This window comes from Pelophylax lessonae (assembly GCF_965119305.1).
Source record: "Pelophylax lessonae genome assembly, chromosome: 6".
Lineage (NCBI taxonomy): Eukaryota > Metazoa > Chordata > Amphibia > Anura > Ranidae > Pelophylax > Pelophylax lessonae.
Genome location: NC_138773.1, coordinates 1,425,187 through 1,439,242, shown reverse-complemented (window position 1 = coordinate 1,439,242; position 14,056 = coordinate 1,425,187). Strand labels below are relative to the sequence as shown.

The 14,056-nt window shown below is 46.1% G+C and overlaps 1 protein-coding gene across 1 annotated transcript; it reads right to left on the bottom strand.

The window, feature by feature from the left end:
- Window positions 1-541: 541 nt before the first annotated feature.
- TMEM265 (transmembrane protein 265) lies at window positions 542-10,004 on the bottom strand. The gene is made up of 3 exons (XM_082262293.1): window positions 9,851-10,004; window positions 7,349-7,528; window positions 542-803 (listed from the first exon to the last, which is right to left on the bottom strand). Exons 1-3 carry the CDS (start codon window positions 9,908-9,910, stop codon window positions 651-653), a joined length of 393 nt encoding a protein of 130 aa, XP_082118419.1. The 5' UTR covers window positions 9,911-10,004; the 3' UTR covers window positions 542-650.
- Between the last annotated feature and the right edge of the window lie 4,052 nt (window positions 10,005-14,056).

The following is a 14,056-nucleotide window of genomic DNA, read 5'->3' as shown; positions in this document are numbered from 1 at the left end:
GACGTAGTCAATGAGGGGTGGAGTCTGTACATGGGGCGTATTCAATGCAGGGAGGAGTCTGTACAAGGGGTGTATTCAATGCAGGGCGAAGTCTGTACATGGGGCGTATTCAATGCGGGACAGAGTCTGTACATGGGGCATATTCAATGCAGGGCGGAGTCTGTACATGGGGCATATTCAATGCAGGGTGGAGTCTGTACATGGGGCGTATTCAATGCAGGGTGGAGTCTGTACATGGGGCGTATTCAATGCAGGGTGGAGTCTGTACATAGGACGTAGTCAATGAGGGGTGGAGTTTGCACATGGGGCGTATTCAATGCGTGGCGTATTCAATGCGGGGCGGAGTCTGTACATGGGGCGTATTCAATGCATGGTGGAGTCTGTACATAGGACATAGTCAATGAGGGGTGGAGTCTGTACATGGGGCGTATTCAATGCGTGAAGGGGGAAGTCTGAAGATGGTGTATATTCAGCACTGGGGCAATGGTATACAGTGGAAGGCGGAGTCTGCAGATGGGGTGATGGTGAACAGTGCGGGGGGAGATTGGTGAACAAGTCCATTGAACACTCTCTATAGACGACCTTCAGGTGACCCATCTGGCGGTGCCCTTGTAGTCCGGCGCCCCTCGCAGAGTGTAACAGGGTGGAGATCACTCAATGAGCGTCATGATGTACGATATGAGAACCACCAGCACCGGCAGAAGCATCAACCCCCCCACAAACAGCACGATGCTCAGCACTGCGAATCTCCGTGACCTCCGAGCCAGGACCTCATAATTCTTCACACCGACTTCACGCTCCGCCTGTCAGAGAGAAGACAACTGTCTGTATCCAGATCTATCTTCCCCCAACCAAAGATGATGGGGGTAATGAGAGCAGAGGATGATGGGAGTGAAGGTGCAGAAGGGGGGAGCAGAGGATGATGGCGTAGGGTGAGGAGAGCAGAGGATGATGGGAGTGATGGTATAGGATGGGGAAACAAAGGATGATGGGAGTGATGGTGTAGGGTGGGGGGAGCAGAGGATGACGGGAGTGATGGTGAAGGGAAGGAAGGGAGAGCAGAGAATGATGGGAGTGATGGTGTAGGATGGGAGAAGCAGAGGATGATAGGAGTAATGATGAAAGATGAGGGAAGCAGAGGATGATAGGAGTGATGATGAAAGATGAGGGAAGCAGAGGATGATAGGAGTGATGGCGTAGGGTGAGGAAGGCAAAGGATGATGGGAGTGATGGTGTAGGATTAGAGCAACAAAGGATGATGGGACTGATGGTTTAGGATGGGGAGCAGAGGATGATGGGAGTGATGATGTGTTTGTGGGGGGGGGTGGAAGAGGATGATGGGAGTAATGATGTCGGGTGGGGTAGTAAGGGATAATGGGACTAATGGTAGAGGGTAATGGTGTAGAATTGGAGACGCAAAGAATGATAGGAGTGATGGTGTAAGAGGGGGGAGCAGAGGATGCTAGGAGTGATGATGTAGGTTGAGAGAGCAATGGATTATGGTAGTGATGGTGTAGGATGGGAAGCAGAGGATAATGGTGTGACGGGAGTCACTTTGGTTGGGGGGGGGCCACGTGGAACCCAGCTTACCTTAGGGATTGCCCAACCTCTCTGTCTCAGGTCCCCCGGCCCCTCTTATGTGTAAGTCACCCGGTGTGTCTATTAGGGGCACAGGGGGGACAAGAAAATGATGGACAGCTACTTCATGGACATGGAAAATATGATTTGGATTACTTCAAATGAGACATTAATATTTATCCACAATATTCCTCAAGAACTCTAGGATACATTGATTCCACTATATCAGAACATTGTATGAGCGTTGCCATGAAGTCTTGGTCTTTTGACTAATCCAAGCATTGTCTGGGTGTGGATTCCCATTCACATATTGTTTCTGTCTGTTGGCTGATTTGATGAACTCTTGGAGAATCCTCTATGATGGGATTAGCCATGAGTCAGCTGTACCTCGTTACCTAACCATTGTGTGAGGTTTTGGGTAAGTATTTGGGTGGCCCCTGACATACTTCTTAAGTGTATATAAAAAGCCTGTATTCTTGTTCAATAAATGTTCCAGATCTTATACAAGCTATTCTCAGCTAGTTTTGTATGGGGGGTGGTTGTAATATCTGATATCTATGTTCAGACTGGAGTAAGCCGTATACTGACAGAAGCCCACAAACACAGTGTGGGCCGCGGTTCCATTACATATGGAAGTGATGGTGTAGGGTGGGAGGAGCAGAGGATGATGGGAGTGATTGTGTAGGGTGGGAGGAGCAGAGGATGATGGGAGTGATTGTGTAGGGTGGGAGGAGCAGAGGATGATGGGAGTGACAGTGAAGAATGATGAGGGAAGTGATGGTGTGGGGGGGGGAGCAGAGGATGATGGGAGTAATGGTAGAGGGTGATGGTGTAGAATTTGTGAAGCAAAGGATGATAGGAGTTATGGTGTAGGATGGGGGAGCAGAGGATGATAGGAGTGATTATGTAGATTAGTGGGAGCAAGGGATGAAGGCAGTGATGGTGTAGGATGGGAGAAGCAGAGGATGATAGGAGTAATGGTGTAGAGTGGGGGAGCAGAGGATGATGGGAATGATGGTGTAGGGTGGGGGATAGAGGATGATAGGTGTGATGGTGTAGGAAGGGGGAGCAGAGGAGATGGCAGTGATAGTGTAGGATGAAGGAAGCAAAGGATGATGGGAGTAATGGTGTAGGATGGGGGGCGGCGGATGATGGGATTTATGGTGTAGGGTGCTGGAATAAAGGAGGGTGTGAGTGATGGTGTAGGGTGGGTGAAGCAAAGGATGATGGGGGTAATGGTGTGGGATGGGGGGTAGCAAAGGATGATGGGGGTGATGGTGTGAGATGGGGGGGAGCAAAGGATGATGAGGGTGATGGTGTAGAATGAGGGGGGCGGGCGCTGGAGCAAAGGAGGGTAGGAATGATGGTGTAGAGTACGGGATATGTCTTATTGGTACACAATATATTTTAGAGTCGATATATATCCCTCCTCTATACAGTGGTGAGGTGCTACGAATAGTGCAGAATACTCGGATGATCCCCGATTACTGATTGGTGATTTTAATAATGTTAGTAACCCCAGTATGGAAAGGTATCCAAGTATTGTGCCCCGTTTTATAGACATTATAGAGAGTTAGGATTGTATGATATTTGGCGTTTACTCAATCCAATGGATCACGCATATTCACGTTGCTCTAGTACCTTTCATACTTTATCCAGGATAGATATGATTTTGGGCACAGATATGACGTTACCATGGGTCTCAAAAGTTCAGTACCTGACTAGGGAGCTTTCGGATCATTCTCCTGTTGTAATTACTCTTGATAAGAAAAAAACGTATATTAGGCCCATTTGGAGGGTTCAGGCATCTTGGTTGGGGGATATTAATGGGGAAGATACAAATAATAAAGCTTTGACTGAATTATTTCGGGATAATGTTGGGTTGGCCTCCCTGCACATTGTGTGGGATACAATGAAAGCTTTCCTTAGAGGCATTTTATTGAAGGCCATTAGCATACATAGAAGAGCAGCCCGGGAAAGGGATAATATTTTGGAGGAAGTCCTTAATATTAAAGAAGCTTTATATATTAATAATCCACCTCTTCTAATAGATCTGCCTGGAAGGACATCCAGCAACTTTATCGGCGTACTATTTTGGATAGAGCCAATCGTTCTGGCTTCCTTAATTAATGTAGGAGTATGGAGGAAGGGGAGAAAACTGGTCGTATGTTAGCGGTGATAGCAGACGCACAAACCCAGTCAAACTTTATCACTGCTATTAATACAGCAGAGGGAATTCGTTCTCATAACTAACAGGATATTATGGATATTTTTCAGATATTCTATAGTGACCTCTATAGGAGTAAGGTGGACTATCCTATGGATAGGCTTAAAAAAAAATTTGGGAGCAATGAGGCTATCCTATGCAAGATCTGTGCTAAACGCACCTTTGACTTTGGTTGAGTTGCAAATGGCAGTTGCGGATTCCCCCGGGGGTAAGACACCTGGCTTAGATGGCCTACCAGTGGAAATTTACAAACAATATGGAGGTTTATTGCTTCCGGAGCTTTTGAAAGTCTTCAACGAGGCTTCGGATCTTATGGAACTACCAGCGTCAATGAGGGACGCCTGTATTATAGTGATTCCTAAACCAGGAAAAGATACCTTACTGCTACCAGAGTCCTATCGTCCAATTTCATTACTGAATACAGACGTTAAGATTCTGGCTAAGGTTTTAGCAACTAGACTTAGTAAAGTAATACAAGACTTGATACATCCAGATCAGACTGGCTTTATCCCCATGAGATCCATGGCAATAAATCTCAGGAGGCTTTTTTTGAATATGCAGTTACCTACTGATAATGTGGGAGGGAGGACAATTTTGTCTCTGGATGCTTCGAAGGCTTTCGATAGCGTCGAGTGGCTATATTTATGGGAGGTTCTGGATAAGTTTGGCTTAGGGCAAAACTTTATATGTTGGGTTAGACTATTATACGCTTATCCAAGCACTTGTGTACAAGTTTTTGGTTCCGTCTCTACATTTGTTCCACTCTTCAGAGGGACGCGTCAGGGTTGTCCTCTGTCCCCTTTGCTGTTTGCGCTAGCTATTGAACCACTAGCGGAGGCAATTCGGCAATCTAAGGATATCCACAGCTTCCAACGGGGGGGGGGTCAGAGTTGAGAAAATTTCCCTCTATGCGGATGACGCACTTCTGTTTTTGGGAGACACAGAAAGCTCACTCACTTCTCTCATGAATCCTATCCAGCCCTTTGCCTCCTATTCCAGGTTTGTTATTAACCACTTTAGGACCGGAGGATTTTCCTGCTTTACGTCCAGGCCACTTTTTTCAACTTGGCACTGCGTGACTTTAACTGCAAATTGCACAGTCATGTGACGCTGTACCCAAACAAAATTTACGTCCTTTTTTCCCCACAAACAGAGCTTTCTTTTGGTGCTTTTTTATTATTTTTTGCGATATTAATAAAAAAAAGAGCGAAAATTTAGCAAAAAAATTGACATTTTCTACTTTGACAGTTAAAAAATATCCAATATATTCAATTTTTGTCATATATTTAGGCCAAAATGTATTTAGCTACATGTCTTTGACAAAAAAATTCTCAATGAGCGTATTTTTAACCGCTTTAAGACCGGAAGATTTTACCCCATTACTGACCAGGCAATATTTTGCGATTCGACACTGCGTTACTTTAACGGACAATTGCACGGTCGTGTGACACTGTACCCAAATTAAATTTATGCCCTTTTTTTCAGTACAAATAGAGCTTTCTTTTGGTGGTATTTGATCACCTGTGCAATTTTTAATTTTTGAAAAAAAGAGCGACAATTTTGAAAAAAAAAAAAAAAAAACAATATTTTTCACATTTTGATATATAACATTCCCCCAAAAAAATTTATAAATCAAAATTTTTTAACATTTTAGGCCAATTTGTTTTCTGCTACATATTTTTCGTAAAAAAAAAATCACAATAAGCGTATTTTGATTGGTTTGCGCAAAAGTTATTGCGTTTACTAACTACGGGAAAGATTTTTGTCATTTTTGGTGTTTTTTTCTTTTACTAGTAATGGCGGCGATCTGCGATTTTTTTTGCGGGACTGCGACATTGCGGCGGACAGATCGGACCCTTGACTGACATTTTTTACACTTTTGGGGGGACCAGTGTTTGTGTGACACAGACACAGAGCGCAGGTTGAGCTATGCTGAATCCTGTGATCTGTCCCTGCCTGTCACAGAGAAGATCCGCCGTTGAGAGAGGGAGGATTCCAGCGACGTAAATCTACATCACTGGACCCAGGAGAGCCGCTCTGCTGCAGTAGCCGCTACGTCAGCGGTCGGCAAGTGGTTACTTGGGACAAATCGGTTCTCTTTCCCCTAGATATTTATGATGTTTTATTGCCACCAGAAACTCGGTGTATTAGGATAGAACATATTTTTAAGTACCTTGGGATATGGATTCGCCCTCAGTTAAAGGATTATCTGAAATATAATTTATCCCCTCTTCTCCATAGATTTAAAGATAAAAGTAAAATATGGCCTAAACTACCCTTATCTGTCGTTGGTCGGGCTAATTCAATCTAGATGTTTTGGACTCCCCAGCTCTATGTATTTCACAATTCTCCTATTTGGACTCCTACAGTATGGTTTAGACAAATAGAATCTTTGTTTCGAGAGCTGATTTGGAAGGGGGGGGGGGGTGTCTAGAATAGGACTAGCTCTCCTTCAAAGACCAAGGGAGGTGGGAGGTTTGGCGGTTCCTAATCCAAAAGTGTATTTCATTGCCTCCCAGCTACAGCACCTTTCAGGGTGGGGTGCAATAAACTTGAGGGACCCTATACAGGCCTTATTAATGGTTGGGAATACTCGGTATCACCTTATGGCACAAGGTCATGCACTTCAAATCCAATTTAGAAATATAGACTCCGAGACCCATGGTGATAATGTCATTACTCGAGCAGATTAATAAGAAAAAAGGTCTTATCTCTTCTTTATATGATAAAATTACAATATAGGACACACAATATTAAGATGGAACAGGGGAGGAGGGGATGGGAGGGGGATTTGGTGATTATTTCTGACAAGGAATGGCAAAATATTCTCCAAATAATACCGACAGTTTCTTTAATAACAACACAGCAATTGACTCAGATGTTCATAATATATAGAACATATCATATACCTATCAAGTTGTTTCATTGGGGCAGACGGGAATCCCCGGAATGCCCAAGATGCCGACAAACATCGGCCGATCTTCTACATATGTTGTGGAGATGTCCTATATTATGGAGCGATTTGGTGAACACAATAAATAGCGTATGTGGAACCCAGCTTTCACTGGACCCCAAAATTTGAGCGTCTTTCCAGACGACTCATTATCACCTATGGTCCAAACATTACTTAATAGGTTGTTATTTATTGCACAAAAGAATATTGCGGCTAAACGGTTATCCCCTATCCCGCCCTCTGAGGAGGATTGGAGATTTCAAGTAAACAATGCTTTACTCAGAGAACAACAAATATAGAAGAATAGAAATAATTCAAAAAATGTGGGAGCCCTGGTTAAATTACCCTGATATGATCGTTTTCCTATTATCAGTTAGATAGGGATAATTGAGATTTTTGGTAATGGAAGATGAAAATAATGTCATTATATACGATGTGCTTATACTGACTGAGGAAGAGGAGGGAAATGGAGTACTATTACATTTTTTTTGGGGGGTTTGTGTGGGGTTATTATTGTTGGGAGTGGATGGGGAAGCAGAGGATGATGGGAGTGGATGGGGAAGCAGAGGATGATGGGAGGGAGGACTCACCCGCAGAGCCAGGAGTAAGGCTTTGATGCCCACACAGGAGATGCCGCACACAATACTCATAATTGCCAGTCTTCGGAGGCTGCAGGATGGAGATGACCGGCGTTGGTTCTGGTCAATGAGTACTTTGGTTTCCTCCAATGAGCCATTCGGGATCCTTCCATCTGCCAGGTTTGGAATTTCCTAAAGGGAGAAGATAAGACAAGGATGAGAAGGATTTATGGTGGAGAGACAGACGTCTCAGGTCGCTCCGGAGAGCCAGATGTCTGAAAGTAGAAGTCACTTTTTTAGTTTTGGATGATGTTTGGAAGATCAGATTCTGGGCCATGGGGGAGATTTCTCTCACTTCATGTGCCTGGAGGTCCATGAAGAACACAAACAGGTGACATCAACAATTAGATTGATTTCAAGGAGTGCATCAGAGATATCCTTCAATCACATTTGTCTATGTCACCTCCAGCAACCAATCAAATTCAGGCTTTCATTACTGGCTGTCCCAGAGGTCTGACCAATAAAGGCAAATGTTTCTAGGCATTTTTATAGGCAGAAGGTCATGTTGTGCAGACCGCACAACTCTGTAAGAGGTCACGTTGTGCTGTCCGTCTGTAGGAGGTCATGTTGTGCGGTCTCTCTCAATTCGGAGGTCTCATTGTGTGGTCTCTCTCTGACAGAGGTCACGTTGTGTGGTCTCTCTCTCTCTGTCAGAGGTCACGTTGTGGGATCTCTCTCTGACAGAGGTCACTTTGTGTGGTCTCGCTCTGTCAGAGGTTGTGTTGTGTGGTCTCTCTCTCTCTGTCAGAGGTTGTGTTGTGTGGTCTCTCTCTCTCTGTCAGAGGTCACGTTGTGTGATCTCTCGCTGTTGGAGGTCACGTTGTGTGATCTCTCTCTCTGTCAGAGGTCACGTTGTGTGATCTCTCGCTGTTGGAGGTCACGTTGTGTGATCTCTCTCTCTGTCAGAGGTCACGTTGTGTGAGCTCTCGCTGTTGGAGGTCACGTTGTGTGGTCTCTCTCTGTCGGAGGTCACGTTGTGTGGTCTCTCTGTTGGAGGTCACGTTGTGTGGTCTCTCTCTGTTGGAGGTCACATTGTGCTGTTCGTCTGTAGTAGGTCATGTTGTGCGGTCCGCCTGTCGGAGGTCTTGTTGTGCGGTCTCTCTCAATTCGGAGGTCTCGTTGGGTGGTCTCTCTCTGACCGAGGTCATGTTCTGTGGTCTCTCTCTGTCAGAAGTCACATTTTGTGTTCTCTCTTTATCGGAGGTCACGTTGTGTGGTCTCTCTCTGTCAGAGGTCACGTTGTGTGGTCTCTCTCTGTCAGAGGTCACGTTGTGTGGTCTCTCTCTGTTGGAGGTCACATTGTGCTGTTCGTCTGTAGTAGGTCATGTTGTGCGGTCCGCCTGTCGGAGGTCTTGTTGTGCGGTCTCTCTCAATTCGGAGGTCTCATTGTGTGGTCTCTCTCTGACAGAGGTCACGTTGTGTGGTCTCTCTCTCTCTGTCAGAGGTCACGTTGTGTGATCTCTCTCTGACAGAGGTCACTTTGTGTGGTCTCTCTCTGTCAGAGGTTGTGTTGTGTGGTCTCTCTCTCTCTGTCAGAGGTCATGTTGTGTGGTCTCTCTCTCTCTGTCAGAGGTCACGTTGTGTGATCTCTCGCTGTTGGAGGTCACGTTGTGTGATCTCTCTCTCTGTCAGAGGTCACGTTGTGTGAGCTCTCGCTGTTGGAGGTCACGTTGTGTGGTCTCTCTCTGTCGGAGGTCACGTTGTGTGGTCTCTCTGTTGGAGGTCACGTTGTGTGGTCTCTCTCTGTTGGAGGTCACATTGTGCTGTTCGTCTGTAGTAGGTCATGTTGTGCGGTCCGCCTGTCGGAGGTCTTGTTGTGCGGTCTCTCTCAATTCGGAGGTCTCGTTGGGTGGTCTCTCTCTGACCGAGGTCATGTTCTGTGGTCTCTCTCTGTCAGAAGTCACATTTTGTGTTCTCTCTTTATCGGAGGTCACGTTGTGTGGTCTCTCTCTGTCAGAGGTCACGTTGTGTGGTCTCTCTCTGTCAGAGGTCACGTTGTGTGGTCTCTCTCTGTCGGAAGTCACGTTGTGGGTTCTGTCTGTCAGAGGTCACGTTGTGGGTTCTGTCTGTCAGAGGTCACGTTGTGGGTTCTGTCTGTCAGAGGTCACGTTGTGTGGTCTCTCTCTGTCGGTGGTCACGTTGTGGGTTCTGTCTGTCAGAGGTCACGTTGTGGGTTCCGTCTGTCAGAGGTCACGTTGTGGGTTCCGTCTGTCAGAGGTCACTTTGTGGGTTCCGTCTGTCAGAGGTCACTTTGTGGGTTCCGTCTGTCAGAGGTCACGTTGTGGGTTCCGTCTGTCAGAGGTCACGTTCTTGGTTCTGTCTATCAGAGGTCACGTTCTTGGTTCTGTCTATCAGAGGTCACATTGTGCGTTCTGCCTGTGTTGCTGTCCTGAAAGGGCAGATAGAAGTTTTGCAGCAACACAGAGCAGTCACTGACCGGCCGGTCCCATTTACCTTCATCTCTAGTGTGTCTGACCTTCGCTCTGTTGGGGACTCGATGACTGATGACATCATTCCCAAATTCTCTGCATCAGAGGATGGGTACAGATTGTACTTTGTGTGTGCGCACTCTATGTAGGTGATGTAGAGTCCTTCCTCTATGGTCCTTGGTCCCCGGTGTGTACAGTCCTGAGTGTAGGGTCCTCAGTGTGTTCAGTCCTGAGCGTAGGGTCCTTGAAGTATATAGTCCTGAGAGTGCAGTTCCTATTGTATAGTACTGAAGGTAGAGTCCCCGGTGTGTACAGTCCTGTATGGAGTCCTGTAGGACCTTCTGCCAGCAATCCTGTGTGTGTTTTGGTGCTCGGTCCTCTCTGTGCGATGTACATGGAGTGACGCAGGCGGAGAGGAATGTCATACCTGCAGTAGGTGTGGATTCTCAGGCTGTGACTCATAGAGCTCAGAATGTCAGGACATTCCTCACACCTCCCAGACTGTAGAGTGGGTGGAAGTGATACCAGAGTCTCCGTGCTGTGACACACATAGGTGGAAACATTCCCGCTACGTCTGAGCTCCTATCTAGGTACTTTCCAATGGGGATTCTGGCAGTTCACGCACTGTACACACCAGTAATAGCCAGCGTATGAGAAATAGGGGGCCTCAACCGTCCACACCAGTGATAGTCGACGTATGAGATATAGGGGCCCTCAACCATCCACACCAGTGATAGTCAATGTATGACACATAAGGGGCCTCAACCGTCCACACCAGTGATAGTCAATGTATGACACATAAGGGGCCTCAACTGTCCACACCAGTGATAGTCGAAGTATGAGATATAGGGGGCCTCAACCGTCCACACCAGTGAGTCAACATTTGAGATATAGGGGGCCTCAACTGTCCACACCAGTGAAAATCAATGTATGAGACATAAGGGGCCTCAACCATCCACACCAGTGATAGTCAATGTATGAGATATAGCGGGCCTCAACCATCCACACCAGTGATAGTCAATGTATGAGACATAAGGGGCCTCAACCATCCACACCAGTGATAGTCGATGTATGAGATATAGCGGGCCTCAACCATCCACACCAGTGATAGTCAATGTATGAGACATAAGGGGCCTCAACCATCCACACCAGTGATAGTCAATGTATGACACATAAGGGGCCTCAACCGTCCACACCAGTGATAGTCAATGTATGAGATATAGGGGCCCTCAACCATCCACACCAGTGATAGTCGAAGTATGAGATATAGGGCACCTCAACCATCCACACCAGTGAGTCAACATATGAGATATAGGGGGCCTCAACTGTCCACACCAGTGAAAATCAATGTATGAGACATAAGGGGCCTCAACCGTCCACACCAGTGATAGTCGAAGTATGACATATAAGGGCACCTCAACCGTCCACACCAGTGAGTCAACATATGAGATATAGGGGGCCTCAACTGTCCACACCAGTGAAAATCAATGTATGAGATATAAGGGGCCTCAACCATCCACACCAGTGATAGTCAATATATGAGATATAGGGGGTCTCAACAGTCCACATCAATGATAGTCAATGTATGAGATATAGGGGGTCTCAACCGTCCACATCAATGATAGTCAATGTATGAGACATAAAGGGCCTCAACCATCCACACCAGTAATAGTCAGTCAATGTATGAGACATAAGGGGGCTCAACCATCCACATGAGTGTCAGTTAATGTATGAGACATAAGGGGACTCAACCGTCCACACCAGTGATAGTCGACGTATGAGATATAGCGGGCCTCAACCATCCACACCAGTGATAGTTGACGTATGAGATATAGGGGACCTCAACCGTCCACACCAGTGAAAATCAATGTATGAGACATAAGGGGGCTCAACCGTCCACACCAGTGATAGTCAATATATGAGATATAGGGGGTCTCAACCGTCCACATCAATGATAGTCAATGTATGAGACATAAGGGGCCTCAACCGTTCACACCAGTGATAGTCGAAGTATGAGATATAAGGAGGCCTCAACCGTTCACACCAGTGATAGTCGAAGTATGAGATACAGTATAGGGGGCCTCAATCGTCCACATCAGTGATAGTTAATGTAAGAGATATAGAGGGTATCAATTTTCACCCCTGATGTCACCAAGGGCCCACACATAATATTCAGCATATGTAAGGGTCTGTGAGATCTCAGAAGTGTCTTAAGTGGGGTACACACTAGTAGAAAATCTGCCGTAAATTCCCGTCCAATGTAAAATCATGCGATTTTCGGTTAGTGTGTACACAACTTACAGCAGCCAAAGCCGACATTTTCAAAGAAATAAAATGGAGGGAAAAACACCAAAAATGTATCGTCCGTCCCCAGACGACCAATTTTCATTCAATGTGTATGAAGTACGTCCACAAAAAAATCGGATTCGAAAGACTGCGCATGATCTGAAGTTGCTGACGACCCGGAAGTCTAAGAACAAACATCCCAAAAAAAAAACGGAGGAGAAACATTATGCACTGTCAACTAAAAACGGTTATGACCGCTGAGCTGAGAAAAATTGGAGGATATTTTGTCCGATTTTCATCAAGTGTGTACGAGCCTTTAGACTGATTCCATTGACACAAACTCAAACATGACAGAGGACGGGTCAGAGAGTGACAACATGCGGTGTTGGGTGGTTGGAGACTGAAAACTGCCTGGGCACAAAGTAGATGAGCCTGCCCGAGAACACTATCATTACAAGTCAATGCTCCCACTATTAGCTGCTAGGGTTCAAGGGCCACACCACCAAATGGCTTCAGGTTTGGCACCAGAGATTAACACAGCCTGGACACATACAGAGTCCTCCAGAGGGAATATCAGAAGGCCATTATATAGAGATTGCACAGATGGGTTCAACTCAACAGTCATCAGTGGAAGAGATGAGACCTCCAACCCCCATAGAAGACAGGAGAGGAGGAAGGAGTAATCTTCCAGACAGAGGGGTCACCAGTCCGTATTCCCCACATTATGCCACCTTACCATCTGTGAACACAACTGGGTCAGACCTCCACAGAGAACCATTAAAGGAAACATTTGGCTTCCTGACTCAGACGTCTGCAATAAAGATTTCAGGTAAAACAGGTTCTGTGGAATTTCTAACAATTGTTTGATGAAAACGCACCTTGGTAGTCTGTGGCGTAGCCCAGTGCGGCCTGGAGACTATACTACTCAGCACTGGAAATACAACATTGATCCGATCCTTTATCCATGTCCCGTCATCCATGCATTCCCCAGCAGTCAGTAGAGACCCCGGCCTCCAATCTGACGTTCTCGTTTGCTTCCTCAATGGCCATTTCTTTAGTATTAGGGAGGTCAGACAGGGTGTCCAGTATCTAAATCCAAGTAAATGGACTCCTCTTCTCCATTTCTGGTAATTGGGGCGCCATTGTCCCATCCTGCATTTCCTCTTCCATCTCTGGGGTAAAGTCATGAGGAATGTTGTCGGGAACACAGAGTATCTCACACCAGACCGTGGATTTTGTATAGCCAACTTATCCAAAGGCAGCTGCTGGGATATTTCTAGAAAGGGGGAAGGGTGGGGGTGGGGGTGGGTGAGGGTCTCTGGAGCTGTTCTGTGTATCCAGGTCACACAATGACCCCCTCCTATTAGAGAGACCTCATTGAGATTAGGAACACAAAGGAAACCAGATAACAGATCTTCCAGCTGGACATGTGGAAGACTAAAGGCCACCATGAATGGCGGGAGATTCTCTGTGCTGAAGGAGAGACAAATACTCCATTCCCCAATCATTCCCCAATCTATGCTACCAGGAAGGAGTAGGAGCAGCCAGATTAGAGGCATTTGTAGGGAGCTGAACTACAGACCATTGGACTATGCTGGAGATTCATCCTAAATACAGAGACATTTATCTGATGGTAGACAACTGTCAGTAAATTCCATAAAATGCCTGAATGTTTTAAGTCTCGGTTCACACTGTTGCGATGAAGTACGACTTTGCCCTGCGACTTCCTTCGGACTTGATCCAACCTGGGTGCTATTTTGGAGCCTATACAAGGGCTGAAATTGCACCCAAGTCCAGTGGCGTCTCCAGCTTTCATATTTAGGGGGGGCACATGGGGGGACAGGGACAAAAGTAGGGGGGCCAACTATAAAAACGCAATATATATATATATATACACACACACACACACACATACATATACACTATCTATCTATAATAGAATGCA

Coding starts and splice junctions, on each gene's coding strand:
- TMEM265 (XM_082262293.1), bottom strand. CDS start 9,910: ATGATGTCATCAGTCATCGAGTCCCCAACAGAGCGAAGGTCAGACACA. Junction 7,529..9,850: donor CAGACACACTAGAGATGAAG/GTAAATGGGACC, acceptor TTCTCCCTTTAG/GAAATTCCAAACCTGGCAGA. Junction 804..7,348: donor CCTTACTCCTGGCTCTGCGG/GTGAGTCCTCCC, acceptor TCTCTCTGACAG/GCGGAGCGTGAAGTCGGTGT.